General features: G+C 50.8%; 9 protein-coding genes across 9 annotated transcripts; 5 read left to right on the top strand and 4 right to left on the bottom strand.

The window, feature by feature from the left end:
- Positions 1-60: 60 nt before the first annotated feature.
- On the bottom strand, positions 61-2,065 carry HER10_EVM0006667 (pantothenate transporter; the record flags this gene model as incomplete). The annotated part of the gene is made up of 8 exons (XM_035476247.1): positions 61-220; positions 276-396; positions 470-772; positions 838-1,060; positions 1,130-1,218; positions 1,274-1,505; positions 1,573-1,843; positions 1,896-2,065. 8 exons carry the CDS (start codon positions 2,063-2,065, stop codon positions 61-63), a joined length of 1,569 nt encoding a protein of 522 aa, XP_035336147.1.
- A 601-nt stretch (positions 2,066-2,666) lies between these two features.
- HER10_EVM0008335 (uncharacterized protein) lies at positions 2,667-3,912 on the top strand (the record flags this gene model as incomplete). Its single annotated transcript, XM_035477862.1, has 4 exons — positions 2,667-2,756; positions 2,809-3,197; positions 3,251-3,325; positions 3,381-3,912. 4 exons carry the CDS (start codon positions 2,667-2,669, stop codon positions 3,910-3,912), a joined length of 1,086 nt encoding a protein of 361 aa, XP_035336296.1.
- Positions 3,913-5,467: 1,555 nt separating this feature from the next.
- HER10_EVM0008434 (uncharacterized protein) lies at positions 5,468-7,483 on the top strand. The gene is made up of 5 exons (XM_035477957.1): positions 5,468-6,128; positions 6,197-6,301; positions 6,367-6,749; positions 6,804-6,868; positions 6,927-7,483. The coding sequence occupies exons 1-5, from the start codon at positions 5,973-5,975 to the stop codon at positions 7,439-7,441; spliced, it is 1,224 nt and encodes a 407-aa protein (XP_035336303.1). The 5' UTR covers positions 5,468-5,972; the 3' UTR covers positions 7,442-7,483.
- A 614-nt stretch (positions 7,484-8,097) lies between these two features.
- On the bottom strand, positions 8,098-12,946 carry HER10_EVM0009493 (uncharacterized protein; the record flags this gene model as incomplete). Its single annotated transcript, XM_035478979.1, has 5 exons — positions 12,600-12,946; positions 11,498-12,538; positions 9,337-11,447; positions 8,627-9,262; positions 8,098-8,568 (listed from the first exon to the last, which is right to left on the bottom strand). Exons 1-5 carry the CDS (start codon positions 12,697-12,699, stop codon positions 8,098-8,100), a joined length of 4,359 nt encoding a protein of 1,452 aa, XP_035336396.1. The 5' UTR covers positions 12,700-12,946.
- Positions 12,947-14,035: 1,089 nt separating this feature from the next.
- Positions 14,036-14,725, top strand: HER10_EVM0001830 (uncharacterized protein; the record flags this gene model as incomplete). The annotated part of the gene is made up of 2 exons (XM_035471565.1): positions 14,036-14,344; positions 14,429-14,725. The coding sequence occupies 2 exons, from the start codon at positions 14,036-14,038 to the stop codon at positions 14,723-14,725; spliced, it is 606 nt and encodes a 201-aa protein (XP_035335691.1).
- A 58-nt stretch (positions 14,726-14,783) lies between these two features.
- HER10_EVM0000659 (xylose isomerase-like TIM barrel) lies at positions 14,784-15,836 on the bottom strand (the record flags this gene model as incomplete). The annotated part of the gene is made up of 1 exon (XM_035470431.1): positions 14,784-15,836. One exon carries the CDS (start codon positions 15,834-15,836, stop codon positions 14,784-14,786), a length of 1,053 nt encoding a protein of 350 aa, XP_035335584.1.
- A 393-nt stretch (positions 15,837-16,229) lies between these two features.
- On the bottom strand, positions 16,230-18,622 carry HER10_EVM0006055 (uncharacterized protein; the record flags this gene model as incomplete). The annotated part of the gene is made up of 5 exons (XM_035475652.1): positions 16,230-17,393; positions 17,448-17,876; positions 17,934-18,228; positions 18,288-18,441; positions 18,523-18,622. The coding sequence occupies 5 exons, from the start codon at positions 18,620-18,622 to the stop codon at positions 16,230-16,232; spliced, it is 2,142 nt and encodes a 713-aa protein (XP_035336089.1).
- A 1,525-nt stretch (positions 18,623-20,147) lies between these two features.
- On the top strand, positions 20,148-21,246 carry HER10_EVM0010251 (uncharacterized protein). The gene has a single exon (XM_035479717.1). It carries the CDS (start codon positions 20,246-20,248, stop codon positions 21,083-21,085), a length of 840 nt encoding a protein of 279 aa, XP_035336462.1. The 5' UTR covers positions 20,148-20,245; the 3' UTR covers positions 21,086-21,246.
- Positions 21,247-24,841: 3,595 nt separating this feature from the next.
- HER10_EVM0012070 (salicylate 1-monooxygenase SalA) lies at positions 24,842-26,356 on the top strand (the record flags this gene model as incomplete). Its single annotated transcript, XM_035481473.1, has 2 exons — positions 24,842-25,355; positions 25,443-26,356. The coding sequence occupies 2 exons, from the start codon at positions 24,842-24,844 to the stop codon at positions 26,354-26,356; spliced, it is 1,428 nt and encodes a 475-aa protein (XP_035336633.1).
- Between the last annotated feature and the right edge of the window lie 329 nt (positions 26,357-26,685).

Genomic DNA, 26,685 nt, shown 5'->3' with positions numbered 1-26,685 from the left:
CCCATCTTGATCCTTGTGGAATCTGCAAGATCTTGGAGAGTCTGGTGAGAGACTTTGGATCTACTTCGCCCTGAGTGATGTATCCACGTGTCCGACGGTTCCGTATCGGCTCTCAAAATCATTCCGATTGGACCTCAGCCCATCGTCACATTGTCTCTCTGACGTGAGCTGGTCGTTCTCGGATTGCTGCTCGACCTCGTAAAGCTGTGGATTGCGTTTCCTACTTGAACGTTAACGCTTCTCTCACGGTCTCATTTCCAAGAATTCGAACTAACAAGTCCCGTTTGTACAGAAAGTCAAGCAGATACATGCCCACGACGGCCAGCCCGCCGAAGAGAATGAGTATCTGGTAACCATACTTGTACTTGGGGGCGTCATATGTCGGAAATAGCACAACTTCAGGAGTCCATTAGCAATCAGAACATGAAGACTTGCAAGATGAAGCATCTCCGCATGATATAAGACTTACCGGGCATCCAAGCACTGAAGGTGTAGGTAAAGATTTTGCCCGTAGCAACCAGCAGTTGTCGGAGATTTGCATTCGATTGCGTGATCTCGTGCCCATAGCTGATGACAATTGGCTGAGCCGCACCGCCGGTATAGTTCAAATAGAAGGCTGCAAACAAGGCCGCCTTAGGAACGTTCCATATTGACAGGATTATGTTCGACAAAAGCACCATTGCCTGTACGAACATCACCGTCAGAACTCGACTACCCGTGGCATCTGAAAGCCAGCCCATAGCAAACGCTGCGACTATCTGTATGGCGTTTCCTGAAAATAGGTAAGGTCTCAGCACTCTTCACGTCGAAACTAATTGCAGCCGTTGTTAGACAAACCTATTGTCGGAAGGATGTTCGTCTTAACGACGCTATAACCCTCTGACTTGAGAAAGAGGTTGAAATACCCGGTACCGGACCCAGCTTCAGCCACCATGAGATATGGAAGTATGAAAGCCCAAAGCTGCCATGAAGTGTATATCTCCTTGATGGTCTTCAGAGTCAGCTTCGATGGTGGTTTGCGACCCATAGCTTTGATGCGCTCCATGCCATATTCACGGTCCTGTTGATCACGGTCAGCCTGCATTGTACGTCCGGCTCCACTAGCTTAATGCAGCGGATGTTTTCTTACTTCTTTTTGAAGGTAGAAAGCCCGAGTGTTGTGTGGTAAGTCAGGAAGCGCAAAGAATCCATACAAAGCGATCGGTATCGAGATGACGCCTATGAATGATCAACATCAGGTCCACATCGTCTCGGAGTTGTGCCGATAACTGACCATCCATGATGAAGAGCCACCTCCAGCCAGACAGCCCAGCTGTCCCATTCATGCCAGTGTAAAGCCCTGCCTGGAGGTATCCACTGAACATACCAGCAATTGCAGCTATCTGCTCAAATAAAGCCATACGCTTGGCGAGTTGAGACTTGCCGTACCAACTCCTCAGTATGCTAGCGAAACCTGGGAAGGAACATGACTCGAGAAGTCCTATGAAGAATCGTAAAGCGTAAAGCTAACGATACTTGGTCAGCAATGTTCTACTTTCACGTCTATGAGAGCGAAAGTGACTGTGAACATACTGTCTCCACATTCTTGGCGCTCGCCATGATCATTGTCAAGGCAGACCACCCGAGTTCACACGCCGGTATCCAAATCGACGGGCGTACATACTTTAGCTGGATCATTTGGGCTGGGATAGTGCCCAAGATGATACCGATGTTGAAGTATGTATTCAGGAGGTTTCTCTCATTGCCGTAAAGATTAAGCTCTTCCTGCATGCCGCTGACGAACGCATTGCTGTAGTTATTCTGATCGAGGTACTTGATGAAATACCCTAGAAGTACGTAAGAGCTATGGTCAAGGTCAGTCAGAACAGTATCAAGTTAGTAGGAGCCCGACTCACAAGAGGAAAGTGTTCAACTTCCGAACATATTTACGCTCTCGTGGGTCATCACCCCAGACCTTGCGTGAGATGTTTGACAGTACCCTCCATCTACTAACCTCGCTAGATGCCAGTTGGACCTCCAGGTCCGTAGACACCTCAAAATCTTGCTTTCTGCCGTCACTGGTCATGTTTGCAAATTGTAAGTGAACAATTTGCTAAGCTGATTGAAATGCGAAGAACACAATCATCCCTCAACATGTGCAGTTCATATAGCATGCCCCGTTTCTACTCGGAGCACGCCATTGCTTCTGATGATGATGATCCTCTACTCTCTTCTGAGACACCCCATGTCTTCAGTGCGGCATGAGTGTCGGGAACTGTCCGATGCAAGCCACACAAAAGCCGTGAGGTATGTCGGCAAGTGCATGCTCACCAGGGTCTTCGGCAATAAGCAATGAACTTGAGTCTCGCAATCAGAAAAGAGGAGAACTACCATATGTCCAAATGCTTTATCGGAAATTTTAATAATATGATGTTGGCAGCATTGTCGCGAGAGATAAGATGCAGACATGTTACGGTGCCTTCGACCAATGTGAGGGCACAGATGTCATGACGAATCTCCAAGGATGATGTCGCAACAAGGAGAACAAGATCGCGTGCTAGCATGTACAACCTCCAACACGGAAATAAGCACCCGGCCATTTCTATATCAGACTGGACAATTCTGGTGTCATCATTGCATTTAGAGTGAGTGAACTATTGACCAGATTACCAATTACGTTCATCACAATGGCGACAAAAGTAAACACAAAGGTTACAGCAGAGCCCCAGACGCTTCAGCTTCGGGCAGAAACGTCTATCAACTATGACAAGGAGAGCGTGAGTACAAATCATCGTACCATACTGATGGACGAATTCTGATTGGTGTTAGTATAAATATGAAAGTTACTTGCCATATTTCGTACCCGGAACTCAGCCTCCATTGGAAGAGTTCCACCATGACGATGTCGGTTTTAGGGCTGATCCGACCAAGAAGAATCTTCTAGGGGCAACTGGGGTCAGCTATGAAGAGGTTACCCCAGTGGTCGGTACCGAGATCCATGGAATCCAACTTAGTCAACTGAGCTCTGCCCAGCTTGATGAACTGGCACTCTTCGCAGCTGAGCGTGGCGTGGTGATTTTCCGAGACCAAGATTTCGCAGACATTGGACCCGAGAAGCAGAAAGCCTACGGAAGACATTTCGGTTCACTGCATGTCCATCAGATGGGCGGTCAGATCAAGGACTACCCAGAACTACTCCCTGTGTACCGCGACTTCACGTAAGTCAACCGCGACGGCAAAAGCAGACATGGACGCTTGACAGAAAATTCAGTGCAGGTGCTGTCGACAACGAGATCAAAGACAATGTCACCAGCGTGAAGTGGCACAGCGACATGAGTTATGAGATGTAAGTCCGCTGCCAATGACCACGCGTCATCGTATTGGAACCTGACAGCATACAGCAACGGGATGGGTACGACAACCTTCTTGCCTCTGAGCACTCCGGCATCTGGAGGGGATACTCTATACCTCTCCACAACAGCAGCCTACTACGCACTCTCGGAGACTTACCGTACGTTGCTTCATAGCTTGAAGGCTGTTCACTCCGGCTTCTCTCAAGCTTCGGTGAACGACCACCGCGACCGGTACATTCGGGAACCCATTGAAACCATCCATCCAGTCGTGAGAACCCATTCGGTCACTAAGCAGCTTTCCCTGTACGTCAATCGGCTCTACACGAAACGAATTGTCGGTATGAAGCAGGAAGAGAGTGCCGCTTTACTAGGATTCTTGTTTGACCATATCGAAAGAGGTCAGGATTGGCATCTGCGGGTTCATTGGAGGCCGGGAACGGTGGTGGTCTACGACAACAGAAACACCCAGCACTCTGCGCTGCGAGACTTCACGGTCGAAGAGGGGAAAACTAGGCGGCATATGTTGAGGATCACGCCGCAAGCGGAGAGGCCGTACTTTGATCAATTCAACAGCTCTTAGTGATAGCCCTGTCGCATATAGCCATGGTAGTTTTGTCGTCTATTGTCGTCTATCCCAATGTTTCAACCCCGCTACGTGTTTGTAGGAAATGGCAGATCCTTAGAGCGTGCTAGCCTGCCAAGAAACAGCAGTTCTCGCTGCATGCAGGTGTAAAGTTCACCAGGCCTTCCTCCACATTGTCTGGGCTTCCACGGGACACCCACCATCGTCCCTGCTCTTCCCGATTGAACAAGGCGACAGGATGAGAACCGTGAGATGCTGGATACAACGCTTGGATTGTCCACTCAACCATGCATGTGAATCTGGTCCACAGTCTGTCACGTAAGGGGTCATTTCCGGACCCCTTCCAGACCCAGCCTGCAAACAAACTATCACCAGCCCCGTCATCCGTCCGTCATCCGTGTACCTGGATCCTGGTAGCAGGAGATCCACAGGTCTCACCCAAGAGCCGTCTGGGTGTCTTGTTTCCTGGCTTGTGCGCACGGCAAAGAATCTGCCGACGAACCCATGTCGGGAGGATACCGCAGCGACGAACCGGCCGGAAGCCAAGACGCTCTAGCGAGTGTGCCATTGATCATTCAGCCCTTTGACTTGATCCTTCGAGCCTATGGTTTCCTTCAAGAACAATAATAAGGAGTCTGAGGTAAATGTCTCACATGTTGAATCAAAAGCCGGAACAGGAAAGCAAAATCGCTGGGGAAACATGCTCACAACGTCCTGAATTAGGGTGTGTAGCTGCTAATGTCAAAGAGGAGGCTGGCGTTGAAATGCTGGAGAAGTTTGCACTTGTGGCGCCCTAGAAAAGGACGTGAATGTTGTCTCGGTTCCCCTGGGCTGTTAATTGAAGCCGTCGTGTTCCTGTTCATAGCCACACTGTTTTGTGTCTCGCAGTAGTGCCTCGTGTATGGCATTAGAGTTGTAGCTACCGAACTTTCAATTTGACAAGTGACAGATATTGTCATTTGGCATCTTGAGGCGACTGGGCATCCGATTAACATGTGCAAGGAGGGGCCTGAGAGGCCATGACTGTGTGGCATCGCGGCACTTCCGGGTCATAACCCGGCACACATCCCCGGGCCGATCTCCCTCGCCAAGGGGGTATGGATCGGAGGTATCCCGACCGCAAAAACCACATTTTTTGACAAAGTCAGGTTTGTTGCCGCTGACCTAATGGAATTACTCAAGTCACTCAAGCCAAAAGGCGACTGAGTTTGTTTCAAGGATTGTCCTCAGAGGCTTGGCCACTGGTTCGATCGGTAGTAGCGAAACAGCAAGTGAAAAGCCGCTAGGCGACAAGCTAGACGTACGCGAGATGCTTTGCACGGCCACCATTTCCGACGTGGCGTGTCGGAACGGTGATAGATCTGTTCTAGCGCTCCTTCGAGAAAGCAAGCCACAGTTATTCAACTGGTCAGCCTCCTCGTCCGTTCACCGGAGCCCGTGTCCTAAGAAGGACTGGTGGCAGACGCTCTAGAGCTTGACTTAACGCGGATGAGGCATTCCTCCCGCCGCCGTCCCGAGTCCGTCGCCGGATCTGGACATTTTCTTCAAGGCAAAGCTTTCCAGAGGCTCGGAGCTGGCTGCTCGTTTGTGTTGCCTTACCTCATCGCAAATGATCCCCAAAAATCAAATGTCCTTTGAAGCTAGGAGAGCTCCGGTGGGGTCAAGACAGATACTTTCCCTTCTTTTGAGTCTTCAATGAGGGACGGACGGCGCATGCCGAGCTCTCCGGACGCACGACCCGACGCCGTCGACTGAAGGCTTCGGATTGAGCTCTGAAGATGGAAACGCGACACAACAAGACCCATCTACCCCTGGCGTTAGCGCCCGGTGCACGGTAACGACGGTGTCTTGTGATTTCTGCGGCCCGTATCCTTCTTTTCATTTCCGTACTTGTTTAAGGATGGGGAATTATAAAGAATCGTACGACCTTTGCTTGACTCCCCCCTCCCTCCCCACGATCTCCATAAACCTTGCATCTCTTCAAGTGGGAACTGGGAGGGCCTGCTCCAAAGAAAGGACCCCTGGTAGACATCGAAACGTGAAATCTACGAGTCAACATGGCACCCGTGGTTGAGAACCGCGGACCCGAGCTCCTGGCCGTCAACATCTTCTTCGTCTCAGCGGCGGTGTTGGCCACTGCATTGCGATGCTACGTCCGGGCTGGCCTGGTCAAGGCTTTTGGAACGGATGACTGGCTCATGGTCTTGGCTCTGGTATGCATTACTCGATTTGCATGATGATTGTGTATACAGACAGGAAGACATGACTAACTCCATCAAAGGCCTTCTTCATATGCTACTCAACCTTCTCGATACTAGGTGTTCACTATGGCACCGGAAGGCATTTCGCGGATATCGAAGATGACCATATCACCAAAGCGCTCGAGGTCAGCAACTACTCCAAGACAATACGATTTCCACTGGTAACAAGTGTACTGACACAACCTCCTAGTGCTGGTGGTTCTGCTACCTCTTTTACTCCCTCAGCATGATCGTCTCGAAAATGTCCATCGGATTCTTTCTCTTGCGAATTACCACCCGAAGACTACACAGCTGGATCATTTACATGGCTATGATGTTCACTGTCCTAGCCGGAGTCGTTTTCTTCTTCGTGACGCTGTTTCAGTGCCACCCGATCTCGTTCTTCTGGAACAAGAGTCAGCCAGGAAGCTGCATCGATGTCAACATTGTTATTGCATTGGCATACTTGTACAGTGCCTTCAGTGTCATATCGGACTTGACATTCGCCATTCTCCCAGCCTTTTTGGTTTGGAACCTCCAACTGCGAAAGAAGACGAAGTTTGCTTTGATCCCGTTATTGATCATGGGTTGCGTGTGAGTACAATCAAATCTTATTGGCAACGTGAACGAATCTGACCATCCTATCAGTGCCAGCTCAGCTGTCTTGGTTCGCTTTGGATATCTCATGGGCCTCAAGGACGCCGATTTCCTCTGTAAGTCTACTATTTCAAGTTGTCTCTTCCCAGGGACAATCAACTAACTTTAACAAAGGGTCTACCCTCGACATCGCTATCTGGTCATCCGTGGAACAAGGCCTAGCAATCACCGCCGGCAGCCTCGCAACACTTCGACCCCTTCTCAAAGCCATCGGCTACAAGTTAGGCATGACCTCAAACCCATCCCCGCACCGCGTTACCGATGACGCTACTCGCCGACCATCGGCCTTCGCAGCCACAACCTTTGCTAAGTCCAGCAACGGTCCGCCGCAGTCCGGGCACGAAGATCTCTATAGCATGTCGTACTTTCCTTGTAAATGCTGCGGCACCTTCAAGTGTCAAAAGAGGCAGAGTGAGGCGACTTCTGGAAAGAGGAGATCGAGCATGGGCTTCTCGGCGAGAGCAGGTAAAGGTGACGTTGAGGCCTTGTCGCACATCAAGAGTGTCAGTGAGAATGGGAGTGAGGAAGAGTTGACTTACGGAGGAAGGTCGACAAGGGAGGCTTCTCATGACAATGAGAGAGTGGTCCCGAAGAGCTTCCTCATTGTCGACGAGCAAAAGGACTCGTGAATTTGATATACCCGATATTGCGGCCACAAATCTTAGTAAAAGCATAATACCCCTGTTTGAGTAATACCAAAGCAATAATGATGAGTCTGACAACTGTAACTGAAGGTCAGTGATGGTCGAATCTGCCAGCGCTAGTATAATGTATTGCGTTAGCCAAATCGTGTCTAACGAAATGTACCCCTTTCTTAGGTGAAAATGCGCTTGATCTCTGCGTCCATCATTGGAAACAGTATGATATAATTGTCGATTCAAGGGATTTGAATTTCCTGATCTCTTGCAGGGCAGTACTCTGGGGTTAGAGATTTTGAATCTCCACTAGCACCACACAATTATGATCGCCGCACTTGTAATATGTCGAGTTCCCTCTCATACCATTGCGACAATTGTTCTTGATCCTTGGACCAATTTGATCCGGTCACGTGAAAGCGAGGCCTTTTGACACACTTGAACTTAGTACAGGCTATGTCGGCATTATGCCCTGCACATCTTTTATTGTTCAAAACATTAACACATCATTATTTTTATTTGCATCATTGCTGACATGCTGACATGGGAAGTGGATTTGTGGCCATCTAGGAACAAATGAATTAACTGATTAATCCATAAAGTTCATGGGAGCGCAAGCCGGTGCCATACGAGGCAGGCCGCGGATAGTGTTATTCCAGCTTTTCCTTCCAAGCAAAATACTGAAAAGGCATATAGATCGCAACAAGTGCTGCGAGAAAAGCCCCTAAACCAAAACCAGAAGAGTCATCAGCCTTGCATGCAAGATAAATGGCTACAATTGCCCAGATGATCACCGTGATTACAAGAAGAAGAGAGAAAAACAGGTGCCAATTGAAGCGTTCGTTGACCCGTATGCCCCATCCAATTACTCTTTCATGGGTTCCTGGTAGGCGATGTAACGGACCCCGAAGCTTTTTGGGAAATGTTGTGATCCAGTAGTTGTCGCTGTGTCGGCGCCCAGGGAGCGTTAGATGCCATAAGGGAATGGAATCAACCGCAACATCAGTCGGTACTGGATTGTACGAATAGCTTTTTGCTTCTAATACTTCGGAGACAGGAGGATACTCCCCACATTTGAAATGTTGCGGGTTGGTAGACTCCCCCATCGGGACGAGTCGAAACTTTTTGGGGGGCTATTAGTGACAGTATTCCACGGGGAAAGAAGTTGTGTTGACATACCTGAACGTAATCGCCAGTGTGCATGTTGAACAGACTAGCCTCGGACAGTTTTTGAAAGAACTGGAACATCCGATCCAACCAGCTTGGAGTATTTTGCCTGAGAGAGGCTAGGCCTTTGTTTAGTATTGCGCATGCTAATGGCGGGAAAAGAAGCGAGATTCTCCAGGTTGATCCCTCACGTAGTGTCTGATATCTTTGCAAGATGTGCTGGAAAAGATATTGATCATTCCCAAAAGAACTGCAGTCAACATGGTCCAATATCGGAAGGCTTTTTTGGTTGACGCACAGCAGCAAGTACTGGGGAGTATTCTGTTCTTCTTGATGGAACGCCACCTCGTCGGACCGTGACGTGTCTGACGCCGGCGTTGGCGATCCTGGTCTTGACGAAAAAGTACCCCGTTCAGAACTCTGCCGCGATGAGCTTGACTGACTTCGCTCTGGCCGAAGATGCGCAGGAGGGGGTGGAGAAAGACTGCTCCGAGGACCTTGAACTGCTGTTGAGTCCGGACCTCTAGCAGTTGGGTCATAAGGGGCCATGAGCCTGGCAAGTCCATCTTTCATAAAGCGCTGCCGAAATAGCTGGATCCCGCCTGGTTTGAGCTCTTTGATGTCCAAAAACATGGGATCGTTGCATTCCTGTAATAAGGTACCCAGTTAGCTCCGGCTCCTTACTCTGAGAAGCGATATAACGATAGAAATTAGCCACCTACACAGATGTACCGAAGTCTTTGATATCCTAATTTTGGTGGACAATACATATCGTAAAGCCATGAAGATAGTTTGATTTTCCCATAAGCAACGCTGCCATACCATCCACGCGACCTGCTGTTGGGCCTCTGCTCTATCTCCGCCTCCGTTTGACTCTGCATTGGTGACTGCGTCTCCTGCACGACCCTGCTGGGGGGGTGTAAGAAGTCTGAAAACTCAGCTTTGAATTGCATTAGCGATGCTCCTGAGGCGAAATGGTGTCTGGCATTCTCAAGATCAACGAGGTAGGGGCCATCTTGGTCGGCTTCTTGTTCGTCTTCATCCACTGAGCTTTCCTGTTCACTCCGCTCATCAATATCCAGCGGCGGTTCCACTCCTGCATTGGTTGCATCTTGGCGTACTTCTTCGCTCTGAAGAAAGCGTTGCAGAGTCAAGTTTCGCTCTTCATGTTGAGACAATGCTACCTGAACTCTTTCTCTCCCTGTGCTTTCGAGAACTTTTCTCGAGATGAGTGTTCTGTTGGATCTTGGCCTGAGGAAATTAACCGCAACGATTTGTTTCCGGTTTGTAGCTTGTGAGAGCAGTGACAGGTAATATCTTTTGAGCAAGCGTCCATGATTCCGACAAAAGCGGTCATTATCCAGACGTTTAGACGCTTCCTCATATAGGGGGCGAAGGGTTGCATCATCAGTCAGCAATTCAGCCAAATAGCTAGCTGCGGCTGTTCTGACCTCCCAGCGAGCAGAGTTTGATCCGTCTTGTGAATGGATATCTTCAGGTCCCGATATCAGGGATCTGATTTCCTCGTCAACACCATCGCTGTAACTTTCGACTTGTGCGTGATTATAGAAAGTCTTGGCCGTCTGTTTTGCTGCGTTATCCTCGTCAACGTTATTGGTGTCTTCCTCAAGTGACGATGGTTTCGTAGAGACAAGACCTCCGCTGAATGTCTCGCTAGCCTTATTGGAAGGCCTATAGCTCTCGGTGATAATTGTTTGGGCGTCTGACGGTGCAAGTTGGAGCCGATTCTCGCGTAGAAGTTCTGGCCAAAATGACTCCGATTCAAGTTCCCTGACGAAAGCCTGCGCGTCTCTTTGTTGTTTGGAGTCAAAGCGGCTAAATATGCTATCGTATGCACCCATTTTTTCTGGGAGAGTGTTGGTCGTCTTCAAGAATGGCATTTTGGGCCGCGCCTGGCCGTCCAGGATTTCTTCCATCACAAAGTGCAGCCAGCGATATGTTCGATGCGAAACTGAGAAGAGCTTTTTCTGCAACTTGTCTTGCACTTGTTGACTCATCCCAAGTCTGCGCCCGGCTGATGCTACCTTGTGTCGAATAACGAATTTGATTTCCTCACTGATATCAGCATTGCTCTCTTCGCCAGTGAGCCGGATTGCCCGAGGCCCGAGCATGCCGCGAAACTCAGTCTCAATGTCTTGATGTGGTCGACTAGCGACAATAAACTTAAGTTGATACCTTGTAGACGTGATTCGTTGGTTATGGAAGGTTGTTAGAAATTGTATGAGCTTTCGGCGGTCATCAGTGCAGCACTCGTCTAGAGCGTCTAGAACACAAGTGACACTGACTGCTTCATCGTCCGTACCAGCCGCTGCGAAGATGCGCCACAGCTCATCAACATTTGTCTGCAATTCCTTTCCATTTTTCTCAAAGGCATACATAGCATGGCGGAGGAGGATGGGTTGAGAGTTGAAAAGCTGATGAAGAAGGGCACACAAGGCTGTCGCCAGGTTGTTTTGGTTGTCGTTGTCCTTGAAGAAGAAGTAGCACACCGTATGCTGATTCCAATTTTGCAACTCCTCGTCAATAAGGGCGTTGGATAGCACAGATTTTCCACAGCCCGGGCCTCCCAAGATCCAAAGGAGGTCATCCTGACGGCTCTGTTTCCACTTTGTGTATCGTGGATGCTCTAACACCCACTCCCAGGTGCCCGTGACTCGGTCAGTGTTGATATTCTTGAACTTTTCGTATGTGCTTGTTTTGAATGCTCGATGGCAATCAACCTGTTTTTGGCTTTCGTGTTCGCCCTCCCGTTTCTGTATCTGTGCCAAGATGGCCGCCTGTGTGCTGTGAAGAAGCTCTTGAAGGTGAATATCTGGAAGAGGGATTAGCACTGCAATATTTGGACCAGTGTTATCCACTTACCAGATATTAACGGCGGGACAGGCTTCTCCTGCAGGACCCGATCTGGCGGTATAATCGAAAGGAATTCTTTCGCAAATGCCGCTGCTGTAGCACTCGCGTACTCCTGCCACATCTTGTTTTTATGCGAATCAGCATAGTCACAAATACCGCGGATGACAAGACACGGAAAGTCTTGCAGACCCGCCGCTCCCATTTCAAAACAAAGCACATCTAGATTTTTCGCCATTATATCACGAGTCTTCCCATGCTTGATGGCCTGGAAGCCCGACGCAATATTTCCGTAATGAATGATCGGGTCTGTATCGTCTCGGGGATCTCGTTGGATCGTATGCAAAGGATCACACTTGCCACACCCGGACTCCTGGTCAACATGTTCGTACTCTGCTTCATAGAGACAATCGTTGGCACTTCCCTGATAAGAGAATCTCTTTTCCACCTTTCTGGGAGCTTTGTTCACAAGCTCGGATAAAAAATCAGGGATCCGGCTGTCTTGGCTAAGATGATCGATCTTTAGACGATTCAGGGCTGCTAGGAGGAACTGTGGTGGTGCGTTGAGGGCACCAGTGCGTTGGAAACCCCCCTCATTTGTAAGCTTTCCTCGGTCGTATTGAACGATACCTCCAATTGTTCCGGTAGGTTGGCTAACCACGATATCGCCCAGTCGAATGTCATGAGCTCGTGACGGTGCGCCGCCTCCAATCCCCACAATCAGCCCGAACCGGATTGAATTGAAAGTCCGCAACATGTCCTTGACAACTGTAGCAGCAGGAGTCAATCCGTAGATGCCCGCAGGCAGGCAAGCAATGACGACGTTATGTCTCTGAACCCGGCCCAAGATATAGCTGTTATGGTCGGCCGGATTCTGGTGAGAGAAATCAGGGTGCACTTGGTCAAGCATCAGCCTTGCAGCAGCCATTTCCACCGGGACCGCGCACACCCAGCCGATAGTATAGTCCTCTGGTGCTACAGGAGTATTTCTCTGGAGCTGGTCATCACCACTGTTCCTCTGTTTTCGGGGTTGAAATTTATCGGCATCGAAGTCTGAAAACGTTATTAGTACGCACTGGCAAGGACTTTTACCCTCAACTACGAAGGGGCTTACCATGCGCTGGGCCACGGCCACGCTTAAGCGAGCCGGTCTTGCTGTCTGTGGCGGTCTCCTCGTTGTCATCACCTGACGCTTCTGTGTTGGAATCGTACATCTTTCGTCGGTGCAATGGCCGCTGGCGATCGTGTCTTCGCGTCAAGTTATGGTAGGTGGATCACGTAGCAGGCAGGGAGGGTCGAAAGTCTGGGCTTCAACAGATCATAGACACATTCACTCCGCAGCATTGCGAGGGGAAGTCTTGTTTCTTGAAGGCGAAGGGCTGAGGTCAGTCTCAAATGAAATGCACATTGGCGGTCCGACCCCTCATTGAATCCGCTTCGACCTATCATATTCTGATGGCCAGCATGCGTTGATGCCTGAGATGAATTTGCCAAGGCTAAATGCGCAGGGCTGCATCGCTTGTCAGTCATTCCTGCCTCATGCAGCATCGCAAGCTAAAGCCAGGTGTTTACTTACTATAATTACAGCAAATGCAAAATGCACCATCTGAATGAGAAAGGAATATGTGTAGTATTCTACTCGTTGAATTGCATGGTTTGAGCGAGTTAGTGAGTCGAGGTGGAGCTTTACATGCTGGGCACCATTACTTCATCGCAGCAAATATTCATGTTGCATCGAAATTCGGCCGATTAGCTGGACGAGTGATGAAATTGGGGCTGACAACATGATATACAGACGACATGAGCCTTAACGTATCATCTTACAACTCCAAAAAGCGCAATGTAGTAAGTTCATCCTATCGCTGTCAGCTACAGGCCCTTCAATTTCGATGTTCACAGCTAAAAAGATAGACCTCAGTCTACGATTGGAGGTGCGATGCCCCTCGTGATTGCGGGGTAATGGCGGGGTCGGCAAGCTACAAATGCGTGCTCACAGTGAAAGCTCATAGGCTTCACCCGACTATATAACCAGGAAGGGCCATTGCTGATTTCGCACCAGGATAAAAGAAGAGATCATGGCATGTGGCGCAAAATTTGGGTTGTCTTCGAGTTGCCTATGTAGTAAATGAAGTGTATCTGTGATAGCTAAGGTGTGTTGGTTTCTTATAGAGTATGCGACGGGTTCTCAGCTCCTGAAGCCCACAGTCCTTCGCCTCCAACTAAGCCCCATTTCATTGCGACAGAGCTAGTCGTTCTGGGAATGCAGGGATAACATGAATGCTTTTAAAGTTCTATTTACAGCGACGAATTTCTAATGACGTATCGCGGTTCGCAATGTGAAATAAGAAAGCCTGGCAAAGTCACAACTTACCTTAGGTAAGCTAGGCGCAAAACCTCTGACGTGATGTGATTGATCCTCATCTTTCAACACTAGTATCGACACGTTCGCAACGCGTCTGAGTCAACAAGAGCGCGTTGAAAGTGATCTCATCAACAAAAGCCTCACTCACAACCCCTCGCTAAGAACCTTTCCTCACACGCAGAACCAAAATGCCCGCAGTAAATCTCGCAAGACTCCCACTAGGCGAGCAACTCACCCTCGTCCGTCAAGTCCTCGAAACAAACAAAACCCTTCTCAAAGTCCTCTCCCTCGCCACAAAACTGAACCTCCCAAACTGGTACCTCGCAGGCGGCGCCGTTTCCCAAACAATCTGGAACCACGTCTCCTCGCTCCCGCCCACAACGGGAATCTCGGACTACGACCTCGTCTACCACGACGACTCGGACCTCTCCTACGAGGCCGAGGACGCCGTGATCCGCCGCGGGCGCGAGCTGTTCGCGGGCATCCCCGGCGAAGGGGTCGAGATCCGGAACCAGGCGCGGGTGCACCTATGGTACGAGGAGAAGTTCGGGGCGCCGTGTCCGGCGCATGAGTCTACTGAGGCTGGCATCGATACGTGGATTACGACGAGCGCGATGATTGGGGTGCGGGTGGAGGCGGATGGGTCGTGGAGGGTGTATGCGCCGAGGGGGTTGTCTGAGTTCTTTTCGATGATTGTGAGGCCGAATTCGACGGTTGGTGTGCAGGAGGCGTATGAGAAGAAGGCGAGGAGGTGGATTGGGATTTGGAAGGATTTGAAGGTGATGCCGTGGACGGAGAATGAGACGCCTATGAGGTTTGATGAGCTCGAGGAGAAGAAGAAGGGTGAGAAGGTGAAGGCCTTGACTCGAAGCGTTTGAGCACGTTGAGCGGCTTTCCTCGTGCAATCCTGTATTATTGTCACTCTGTCTGTGAAAATTAGAAGCCACTCCGATCAACAATCATCTCTCCAAGCATCCTCACAACACCATCCCTCCCCTTCCTCGCGTATCCCGGCAGATCATCCCCGTACTTCTCTTCAAACTTCCCATCAAACACTTCGACCGACAACCACCCTCTGAACCCAGTGCTCATGACAGCCTCCAAGAACTGCAAGATAGGCAAATACCCACCATCGAACGGCAGCGGTCTATGATCATGGCTCCAGCGCCCCCGGGGTCTCAACCCACTCTCATCCGGCTCTTTACTCAATGGCGGTGAGACCTTGTACGCGTCGCTGATCTGAAGGAAATAGATCTTCTCCGGCGGAACCGTCTTTGCAAGCTCCTGCAGTGAGATCTCATACGACATCTTGAGATCCTGTTCACTCACACCACCAGTCTCAATGCGACCCGATTCCGTCGTCGGGTCTCCCCATTCCCCACCAGCAGATTGAAAGGTATCCAAGCAGAGCCCCAAGTTAGGCCGATTAGCAAGCTGCACAATCTTCCACACATCCTTCCACGACGGCGCGTGCGTAGCCCAGCACCAATTCTCATACGCAATCTTGAACCCTCTCGTCGCGAGAAGATCCGCCAGCTCAGCGAGGTCGGCGACAAGATCTCCAATAGAAGACGTGATGTCCGGCGAATCCGACGATCCGACCTGCAGCATATCCGTCCCCACGGTGCTCATGATCTCCATCCACCCCCTCGCGCGCTCGAATGCCTCTTCGCGCTGCTTGCTGCCCTTTGACCACCCCTCGAAATTTGCAAAGGGCTGTAGGACCATGATTTGAAGGTTGAGCTGCGCGCATAGTTCGCGAATGAGCTTGCCGGCTTCGCAGAGCGAGGGGTAGTCGTCGGCTGCGATTTCGCCTTTGTTAAGGTGTCGCGTGGCGTAGGATTGGAGGTCTGGGAAGGAGAGCTCGATGCCGTTGAAGCCGGCTGCGGAGATCGCTGACAGTTTGTCTTCGAGGGTGTGTCGAGGCAGGCCGATGGAGCATGAGGCGAAGGAGATTGGATTGTTGAAGGGAGATGTGATCTTGGACATTTTGGATGAGTCGTAGTGATCTGTCCTGAGCCTTGGTGGTTACAGCTCGAAGTATCCGTCAATATTGTCTCAAAAGTATCGGTTTCTCAGTCTTGTAATCGAAGCTCGAAAGTCAGGTTGATGTTGATGATGTGTTTGTTGATGGCGTGGATGCGATCCGATGATGTCAGTGCTGTGATGTGATGTCAAAGACATGTCACTATACCTCTTCGTCCAATCTCCACTTAGCTCTTTACTTAGCTTCAGTCACCAACTCGGGGAGCAGGTGGACGGACTGATGTTGTATGGCATTCTATTAGCATGGTGTTCATGCTCTAACTTTTACCTCTATAATCAAACAAGACGCCTATTTTGTGTAGATGATCTGGCCCTTGTGGTCAGACAGACAGCCTACTAGTCAATCTTTGGTTGCCCGGCTTTCAACACTTCAGCCCTCTTGACCGACTGGATCAAACCAATTCCCACCGCTGCACTCGCGCCATCGTCAATCTGTGTCGTCCAGAACGACTCCTGCCCCATCGCCCGAATCGACTTGCGACGCTCGCGCTCAGCGACTGAGAGCATAAGCCCAGCCTGCTTGTTGGCCTCCATCTCTTCGAGGTGCTTAACGCGCGTCGCGTATCGCTGGTGTCTCTGCTTGCGAATCTGCTCCGATCCAATGCTCTCCAGACAGAAGCGAACCATTGAGCGCAGGCCGAGGAACACGTGCTCGCTGATGAAGATGGTGATGGGGAGCGCCCACCAGGCTCCGCCGCCGATGCTGTTTGCGCCAAACAGGTGCACGATGGCGCCGGTCGAGAGACTGCCGGCCCAGGTGAGGAAGTCGAGAGAGTTGATCCACGGGCCGATGCCGTCAGTGCGTACGGGGGGCGGGCGGCGATGTTCCATGCAGATCTTGAGGAAATCGGTGCGTAGCTCGACGATGTTGTTGATGAGGAACCCGATGGGGATGAGGGGCCAGACGGGGGAGAAGAGGGCGAGGTAGCCGAACTGGAGAACAATCTCGGCGATGTCGTCTTGGACGTTGTACTTTTCCAGGGTGGCCTGGTTGCGTGCGCTGCGGAGGAACCTGGCCTCCTCGGGAGCGTCCTTGACGATGGACATGAGCATCGTGTCCTTGGAGTGCGAGCGCTTGTACTCGCGGTAGATGCCTTGCGCCTTGTGCTTGAGGACGGGCATGATGTTCTCGTCGAAGAATCCGGAAATCTGGCCAGTGACGACAAGCGCGATGACCTCGTCACGGAGTCTATCTGCGTCGACGTGGAAGCTGAGGTCGTCGTCCATGTACTTCTGGCCAATGGCGCCAAGGAAGCCCTTGGTCATGCCTTCAAGCCAGGGGACGAAAGTGTCGCCAAAGGGAACGTAGATGAAGGCCGTGATGAGAATCGGTAGGTAGTTTGTGATGATGTTGAGGACAAAGATCTTTTGCGTCAAAGACATTTCGTGGTAATCGGCCGTTCGGTGGTTTTCGTAGTTCGTGAGCATCGTGGCGACTTCCTCGAGGCCGCTGCTGATGTAGGGCAAGGCGATAGCGAGCAAGCAGGTCGGAACGTATTCCTGCTGATGGTTAGCAGCTCGTTGAAGCATCAAAGGATCCTAAAGAGAACCTACAATCAAGTTCTTGTAGGGGCCGTCGTAGCCTTCTGAAATAAGCACCTCAATGGCAAACACAAGGACGATGATGGCACCCAGCGCCAGAGCGGAAAGCAAGACAAAGGGAATCTGGAGCAGTTGGCGGGAGACCGTCTTCCACTTGGGGAAGTAATGCTTCTCCTGGCCAGCCTCGTCCTTGATAATCTTGTCGTACTTGAACTGCGGCCTATTGACTTTGACCTTGCCAATTCCCTGCACGTTCCACCGGATGCTGAGGTCAACTTCCTGGATCTTCCAGTATTCCAGGAAGACGGTGCACCAGACACATGTCGCGATGGCGTAGGTGAGGGAGTACTTTGAAAAGTACATCCATGCAATGACACCGGTGATTGCGGGGAAGGTGAGGAAGAGAAGATAGGTCTGGATGAATGCGAAGTAGAACGCGACCTATATGTATGATCTGTTAGACGGCATGGGCAGAGAGTGCAGGTTGGCGGGACTCACCTTGGTTCCCCAGAGGTCGCGAATTGAATCGATATCGTCGGGCGTCAGGAACAGCCGCTTGCTGAGATGCTTCATGAGGGATTGGTTCGTCTCCTCATTGTGCAGAGGGAAAATGGCCTTGACATTCTTCCACTGGCCCGTCTCGGGCGTGATTCCAGCGCCACCGAGAGACTTGGGCCAGTTGACAAGGTGGTAGACTGAAAGAATGTCCTCTGCCTCAAAGGCGCCGTCGACGACGGTGGTCTTGGTGCCGCCGGGATGTTCGGGTACGATGCCATAGAGCCAGTCCTTTACTCTGGTGGAAATGTCAGCCAAGGGCTTCAGCTGACTGTGACGATGGTTGGTCCAACTGACCTCGACTTATAGACGGTGTTTCCTAGAAGCTCCCGAGGGGCCTTCACGAAGATAAGAAGGGTCTGATCATAGCCGGCTCTCACTTCCGTCTGGAGACCAGCAGACTCGAGTTCATTAAGGAGTGTGGTGAGCTCCTTGACGGAGGTCTCAGAATCTGGGGCACAGTCAGTCGGCCAGCCCCATTCCAATGACACTTCGGGGTCATGATAGAAAGACGAATGAGAAATTGACATACCGACTTCACTGAAGTCGTAGACGACGACATATTTGTCGTTGTAAGACTGCGGCTTGTGGGGAAGCTTTGCCAAGGGGTCTGTCACCCCTAGTTTCTCCATTATGCCCATCGTCCCTCTACAAGACCTCGCCGCGCGCGAGGGGGAGAAGGCGTGATTATGTAGGGTAGAAGGGTCAAGAATGGAAGCTCGGCACCGCCGACGTGAAAAAACGTCCCCAGTGCTCCACGGGCTGGGGCGGGACAAATTTTAACAAATGGAACAATTCGAGGAACCGAAGCTGATGAACCAGAGGGGGCCCCTCCGTAGTTCGCCAAGGAGAATGGAATGAGGAGCGGTGGGATGGGCAAAAGATTCGGAGAAGAGACCCAGTTTAGGTGTGACCCAGCACGTTGGATCCCACAGATCCGTCCGAAGGGCTGAAGTAGTGTGGTAGGGCCGAGAGTGACATCCCAGACGACCGACCAGTGAACACCTCTTTTGTCCAGTCGTAAACCTTTGTGTGCGGTGTGGTCACTGTGGTGGTGTGTATGACGTGTGACGTGTGACAATGACAACCGCTGGGCGTAGGTCAAGACTCGGACCACAAGGAGAGGAAATAGAAAGAAAAGGGAACAGATTTGCAGGAGATCGAAACTTCAGCCCTGAAGGGAACAAGAGTATCCGTAAGGTAAGACGGACCACGGAACATGCGGCCAGGGCCCGGGGGTACGAATTAGATGGGGGAAATGTGGCCCTGGCTCCAGATTTCAACCCCTTTCAAACCTCAACCACTTTGGAAGATTCGCCCTGCCAGGAGACACCAGGCCAGGCGTGCCAGGCTTCCCAGGCAGAAACTTTCTCTCGCCTGGAACATCGGCAGCCCATGCGTCCCGCGATGTCTCTCTTTGGCTGACGCTGAACCGCCAGAAGACCAGTAACGCGTCAGCGGCCCCGCTCGCCCAGAGTTAACGTTGCCGCAGAGCCGCGAGCAGGGGAATCGGAGCTCTTGGGGTCCTGCTATGCACTGATGCAGTAAGGTGGCCGACTTGGTCCAAGGGAAGATCCCCAGTCCGGCACTTCGGCTCATCCTTGGTAGTTACGTAAGGTCGGAAAGGGTCACGTGGAGTCTGGCTATAGTCGAGGCTATAAATAAACATGCCCGGGAAATGGGTGTAGGTTGTTCCGAAATACGGCGGAGTGGAAGCTGCGGAGCCCGGGCTTGAGGGCACTTTCCATCCCCTTTTCCATCCGTTCCGTCGTCATTTCATCCCCGGCCTAAGCTATGTTTCCCATGTCGGTACCATTAAAGGCCGAAAGAGGCGGCAAGCGGCAAGACAAGAGCTAGGGGCGTGAGCAGTGGAGGTCCCGCAAGAAAGGACAATAAATGGACAGTCGGAGTGGCCTTGAGGATCTATCTTGACTGTTACATGTTCACAGCCAAGAGCTTCAAAGCCACCTCAAATGATATATCAGGTCAATTTGAATAGCTGCCACAATTTGTAGGCGGATTTTGCGGATTTGGAAAGCTTCCTTTGCATGAAATGGAAGATGCCAGATGGATTGAGCCAATCAAATGAAGCGAAAATGCGGACTTAGGGGAGCTTTGAATTGTTTTCGGAATCGGCCTAACCACACACCGAGCCAAGCTCCCATCAACTTCCAAGTTTTGATAAGGAGATTAAATTCCTCAACGACAACATCGTCTGCACCTTCATCCATCTCATCCAAATCTCATAGCAAGTCATGGCTACACGATCATTAGTCGTAGGAGGTACGGGTGGCATTGGCTACGCCATCGCCTGCCGCCTCGCCGCAGCTTCGGCATCCTCACAAGTGACTATCAGCGGTCGCACAGAACCCAAGGACATTCCTCACCCCAACATCAAGTTCCGCGCCTTGGACGCATCTTCCATGCGCTCCATCAAGCGATACACGGACGACTACAAGTCTCTCCAAGACCCACAACTCGATCTGCTTGTCCTCACCCAGGGCATTCTCACTATGGCAGGTAGAACGGAGACGTCCGAGGGAATTGACCGCAAGATGGCCCTTCACTACTACGGCAGGCAGCTCCTCATCCGCGAGCTGAGCCCCATCTTGAAGGATGATGCCAAAGTCCTCATCGTCCTTGATAGCACCCGCGGAAGCCCGACGAAGCTGATTTGGGACGACTTGGACCTGAAGAAGAACTTCAGCTTGCAAAAAGCAGCAGACCACTGCCTGTCCATGACGGACGCCATGATACAGGCCTATGCGACCGAGAATAAGGACAAGAAGCAGCACTTCATTCACGCGTACCCTGGCATCGTGCAGACCAACATCTTCCATACCATGCCCTGGTATCTTCGGACCGCGACAAAACTCCTGAGCAACGTGATGGGTGTACCGGCAGATACCTGCGCCGAGAGACTTTTGGAGGGAGTGGACGAGGCCTCGGAGAAGGACGGCGCATCTTGGAGTTGTATCGATCAGAATGGCAAGGTGGTGGGCAACAAGGCTATTTTCACCGAAGAGGATTTGAAGAAGGTCAAAGATCACACTTGGAAGGTGATTGATGAGGCGCTTGCAGTTCCCAGCGAGTAGACGAAGCTTAAGCGGCGTGCACGTGTAAGATTTTGAGGTTGGCCTGTATTTTCGATACCACATAATTGAGACTTTACTTTCTGGCGCATTGAAGACCAAGTCAGGCACGTAACTGCCATCGCTTACGAGGTCTCAATCCACATTATTTATATCCTATCAGCTACCGTGGAGAGGAATCGGGTTTGCCATCTTCCAACCCCGGAAGGTCGCGAACTCCACCGATCCGGGAATCACAGGATCGGGCCCGGTGAGCAAGATGGCTGACAAGGGAACGACCCCGGCATCCCGGTAATTGTGCAAAATCTCTCATACATGAACCGTCAGGCACTAACAGGCAAACTATCAGCCGAGGGAGCAAACAAGCAAACACAACGGCCAAAAGAAAAGGAAAAGCGGGGTCTGCAGAAGGAATATGAAGCGGGCGGCACGACGGATCAGTGACCCGAGGAAAGGGGTAAATACCCTTGGTAGCAGACAAACAGCAAAGTTTGCTCTTTACCAGGCGACTAGCGCCGGCGATGGGAACATCCAGGGGTTGATTTCCTTTTCCTTAGCATCACCACAAACTCGCAATGGCACTTTTTGGTAGATTTTATGTGTTTTTCATCAAAGACCAGGATCGTCCTGTCACACTTTACCCATGTTGACTGAGATGCATCTTTGCTTATCTGAACTTAGATCACGCCGCTAAAGTGGCAAACGCTGAGGAAGCTGGTAGCTATGTAGCATACATAACCGTGTCTTGGTGTCTCGAAGCAGGTGTCTTCATTAACGTGCATTCAAAGTTCTGGTTGGCGCAAGTTGAATGTATTCACTATCAACCCGACGCAGCATTGAGCGCATCATAATCGGCAACTCTCCAACGACACTGCTCACAGCAGCAATGGACGGGAGCAACTTCTGTCTCCCTTGCTTCGAACGTGGCGTATTATGCCAGTCGCACCCGAAGAATGGGCCGAATGGCCCAACGCCGCATGGCCCAACGCCGCCGCGGTCCGCGGCAGCATCGATAACGGACGAGACCGAGACGCCCAAGAGCCCGGCAACGAGCCGTCAAACCCGCCGTAGCCCTGATTTGACTTGCCGGCAGTGTCGAAAGGGCGAGCTTAGATGTGATCGAAAACAGCCTTGCGGCGGGTGTGTTCGTACGGGTGCACGTTGTCGAAGTGCCTCGGCTGCCCCACCTCAAATATCAAAGAAAGATCATAGGAATACGCTTCAATCAAGGATTGGTCAGTCAGCAACATTTCCACTATAAAAGGCATTGCCTTGGAGTGAGGCATTGAGTGTTCATACTTCGGATACTGACAAGATGGGTACATGCAGCCACTCTTGAACGGCGCCTTGCGAGAAGTATTAGGAGCGGTTCAATCGAGGTCAACAAAGCCCTGAGACGGAGTTGCGAATCTTCAGCAAGCTCGGACCTTGATGACTCCAGTCTTGATAGTCCTCAAGAGACCCTGTCTGTTGCTACGGACTACTTCACTTCTTTATCTGACGCGGACTTGACCAATCCGGCAGGATCAGATGTCCCAACTCAGATACCCGCTCCTGTAGATTACCCCCAACTGCCTATCATCGCCAACGATGCCTTCAACTACACGGGCGTGCTTCCGACGTTGCCGGCTCAGGCTCTTGACGCCTTTCGGGATATTGAGCCTTTGATGAGAGCTGATCTGTGAGTATTTGTCCCGGGGCATATGTTGAGATTTCATTTTGACAACTGTGTATCTTGTTGCTGAACATTGCGTGTAGTGATCAGCTCTACTTTGACAGAGTTCACTCATTTACACCTTTCTTACACCAATCCTCGTACATTCGTATATCGAAGCATTTGAAAAAGAGGCCAGCAATGGACGGCCGATCTACATCGGACGAATCTAAACTTTCGCATACAAGTCTACAGTACGCAATGTGGGCGATGGCGTCTTCACTGTCATCACAGTTTCAACATTTGCGCGACACCATGTATCGCGAAGCCCTCGACCGCCTTAAGAATCTCGACTCTCCTGAATGTCCAATGGAGAAAGAGGAGGGTTTGCTAAAGCAGGCCCAGGCGTGGATTCTCATCTCGATATATGAGCTTATGCAAGTTGGTTTCCATCGTGCATGGGCAAGCGCAGGTCGGGCGATACGCTTGATACAGCTCCTGCGCCTGAGCAATATTGATACAAGTTGCGACAAAGTCTCAGAATCAACCGAGGACCCAGATTCCTTTGTAGATAAAGAGGAGAAGAGAAGGACATTCTGGATGGCATTTTGTCTAGATACTGTTATTTGCTTGATTCATGATCTGCCCCGGACGTTCACTGAATCCCAGGTACGCTCCCTTCTCCAAGTCATCAGCATTATTAGCCAAGCCTTTCTCAAAACTTACTGCAGATACGTCATGAGTTCTTTTACTGATGATAAGATGTATCCAGATATCTGCTCGGCTTCCCTGCTCTGAAGACGCATTCCAAAGCCGCACGCCCACAATCTCTCTCTTTTCCTCAGAAGCTATGGAGCTACAGACAGCAGCAAAGCAACATCCGTTCTTAGAATTCATTCTATCCATCTCCGTGTCCGAGCAGATTCAAGTTCACAAGACTCGATCGAAGATTGGGCATGAAAGTGGGACGACGCCTGCCCAATTCTGGGAGCGTCACATGTTTGTGGACTCCGTCCTCACGCGGCAGATTTCACGTCTGCAGGGCCTCCCCGTATCTCATCGCGCTGGATCTATGACACTCCTTGCCAGAATAGTGGCCCAAGTCGCGTCACTATCACTTCTGGAGGTGGCCGCGACCATGCCGGATACCGCTGCAGAGTACGATCATCTCGTTGTTGGCTATGAGGAAAGAGCTGTAGTCGCAGCTAGAGAGATTGCACGCTTGTCGAACATTTTACTATCCGATTTCAACATTTGCCAGATTCACCCATTTACACCAGCGCCATTTCATTTATGTCGGGAAGTTCTGGCCAGGTTTCAAGAACGTGGCATGGGGTTAGAAGATGAGGTCAAGACGATGGATGAAGCTTTGGGAGAGTTTAAAACTACAAATGCATTCTGTCAAGGTATGCCGAAGCCAGAGCCGGCTCGGTTTGGATATGGGGATGCCTTGGCGACGCCTGACTCTCTCATGGACTTGTTGATCGAGGAACCGAGTATGGGGGACTGAACATCACCTGGATCGTTCACGAGTGGTGGGTTAAAATCTTAGTCTTTTCTGGGCGTCTGTAAAGTCCATGTCGCAGTCATATTTAGCTGCTTACTTCAGCTGCATCTCAATTGAGTTTTGGAGGTTCTTCGTTCTACGTAACGAATTTGTCAGTGATCAAAATTATTACTCAGAAGCTGGAAGCACTGACTGTCTTATGAAATCTACACAAGAAACTCGCTTTGTCTTTAGACTGTTCCCGGCGTACATCGACCCTATCTCCGTTTTCACTGAGGACAGGTGATTTGCCAAACTGTAGTCGGCCGAGAGCCGAAGTCCGTCGGCGAGACCGTCATTGCTCTGAACACTATTCGGATGAGATCATCATCTGCCGGACAGGAAGACCGCGAACTCCGGTGTTCCAGGCCGTGCACCTAACATCAGTCAAACGTTGATATCACATGTGCAGCCAAATGAGTAAGCGCCGCCGACAGCAAAGTACTTCTTGCCTAACGAAGACTGAGCTATAACTGATCTAAGGATTACTACACTGTCCCATATTCCACCGATTGCAGACTTCCTTCACAAAGAGTTTAATAAGAGCCCTTTTACAATCATGTCCGATGCTAACGAAAAGTTCGAGATTGCCATCGTCGGTGGTGGCATTGTAGGTCTCATCACAGCGCTGGGCTTACTAAAGCGGAAAATTCCTTTCAAGATATACGAACAGTCCCGTTCCTTCCGCGAGATCGGCGCTGGAATTGGCTTCACTACCAATGCCAGAAAGTGCATGGCTCTACTGAATCCATCCATTGAGGAGGCCGTCAACGCCGTAGCCACACACAACGGGGAGAACGAGGACGAGCCCGAAGAGTGCCTCCGTTTCAACGATGGATATACTTGGGACAAGGCTCGCCCTGACGAAGAAGATATGCCCCTGTATAAACTTGACACTGGGCATGAGGGATTCGTTGGCTGTCATCGGGCTCATCTCTTAGACGAGCTTGTTCAATTCATTCCAAACGATGCGGTCGAATTCTGTAAGAAAGTGGTAAATGTGACAGATAAAGACATAGGGGGGAAAGTGCTTCTGCATTTTCAGGACGGCACCACATCCAGCGCTGATGCAGGTAAGAATCGCACTTCACTGATGCTATCATCATTATATTATGACTTTCAAAGATGTTGTTAATGTTCTCGTTACTGATGCTTACAAGTCATTGGATGCGATGGCATCAAGTCCAAGGTCCGACAGCTAGTTCTTGGACCTGACAATCCCGCTGCGTACCCCCACTCCAGCCACAAGGTCGCCTACAGGGCCCTGATACCCATGGATCGTGCAGTAGCCGCCATTGGGAGCTTCAAAGCCCACAACGAGCACTGTCACACTGGTCCCCGAGCACATGTCCTGCATTTTGCGGTTGCAGGTGGCAAGATCCTCAATTTTGTGGCCTTCGCCGACGACAACACTGATTGGGACAAGATGGGCGATGGAGTTGCCAACATGACAAGTCAGACGACGAGGAAGGAGGTTGCTGATGTATTCCAGGACTGGGGCCTTACGGTCAAGAGTCTCATCGACTTGCTGCCAGACGAGGTTACTAAATGGGCCATCTTCGATACCTATGACCATCCTGCTCCGACGTACGTCAAAGGGAGGCTTTGTCTTGCAGGTGATGCTGCTCACGCCTCCACTCCTCATCACGGAGCCGGGGCGGGCATGGGCGTCGAGGATGCGCTAGCTTTGGCCACACTCCTTGACAATGGCACGAAGATGTTGCAAGGCCTATCCAGACCTACGCAACACGACAAGTCTGTCCTACTGGAGGCCATGTTCCGGGCCTACGATACTGTTCGACCACCTCGTGGGAAGTGGCTGGTGAAGAGCAGCCGTGAAGCCTGTGAGATTTACGAGTGGAACCATCCCGATACTATGCGTGACTGGGATAAATGTCTCAAAGACCTCGAGGAAAGATCGCATAAAATCTGGGACTATGATATCGAGGGAATGATTGGTCGCTTGGAAACTGAGTTTGCGAATCAAGTCCAGACTCGTTTGCAGCCTCGACAAGACGCTGGCCTCCCGAGAGCTGTTGCACCACTGAGAGGAAAGGATGCCATTCCGGCGTGAAATTTCCATTGGAATAGCAGGGTATAATGCAATAGAGAGAAATTGAGAAACTTCACTTCCCGTGGAACCCGTCTTAGCCTTCTTGAATGCTTTGCAACCTGGGACTTGGCTTAGCTGAGCTACCCGTATCCTCTCTGATCGCCTTGCAAGAGCCAGAAGGTATCGAGCAACTAAATATCTACGGCGGTCGTGCTATCAAAGAACCAATTTCGCATTGAAGGGACTCGACGGGAGCTCTTTGGAAATGATGAAGATGACGCAGAATGCTTAGGCCCAGTTACTGAGCATGGCGAGGTAGGAGGAAGTGTACGCCGGTGAATAGAATGAGT

Source organism: Colletotrichum scovillei, assembly GCF_011075155.1.
Source record: "Colletotrichum scovillei strain TJNH1 chromosome Unknown Contig00003, whole genome shotgun sequence".
Lineage (NCBI taxonomy): Eukaryota > Fungi > Ascomycota > Sordariomycetes > Glomerellales > Glomerellaceae > Colletotrichum > Colletotrichum scovillei.
Note: the sequence above shows the minus strand (reverse complement) of the source record. Positions and strands in the feature narration are given on the sequence as shown.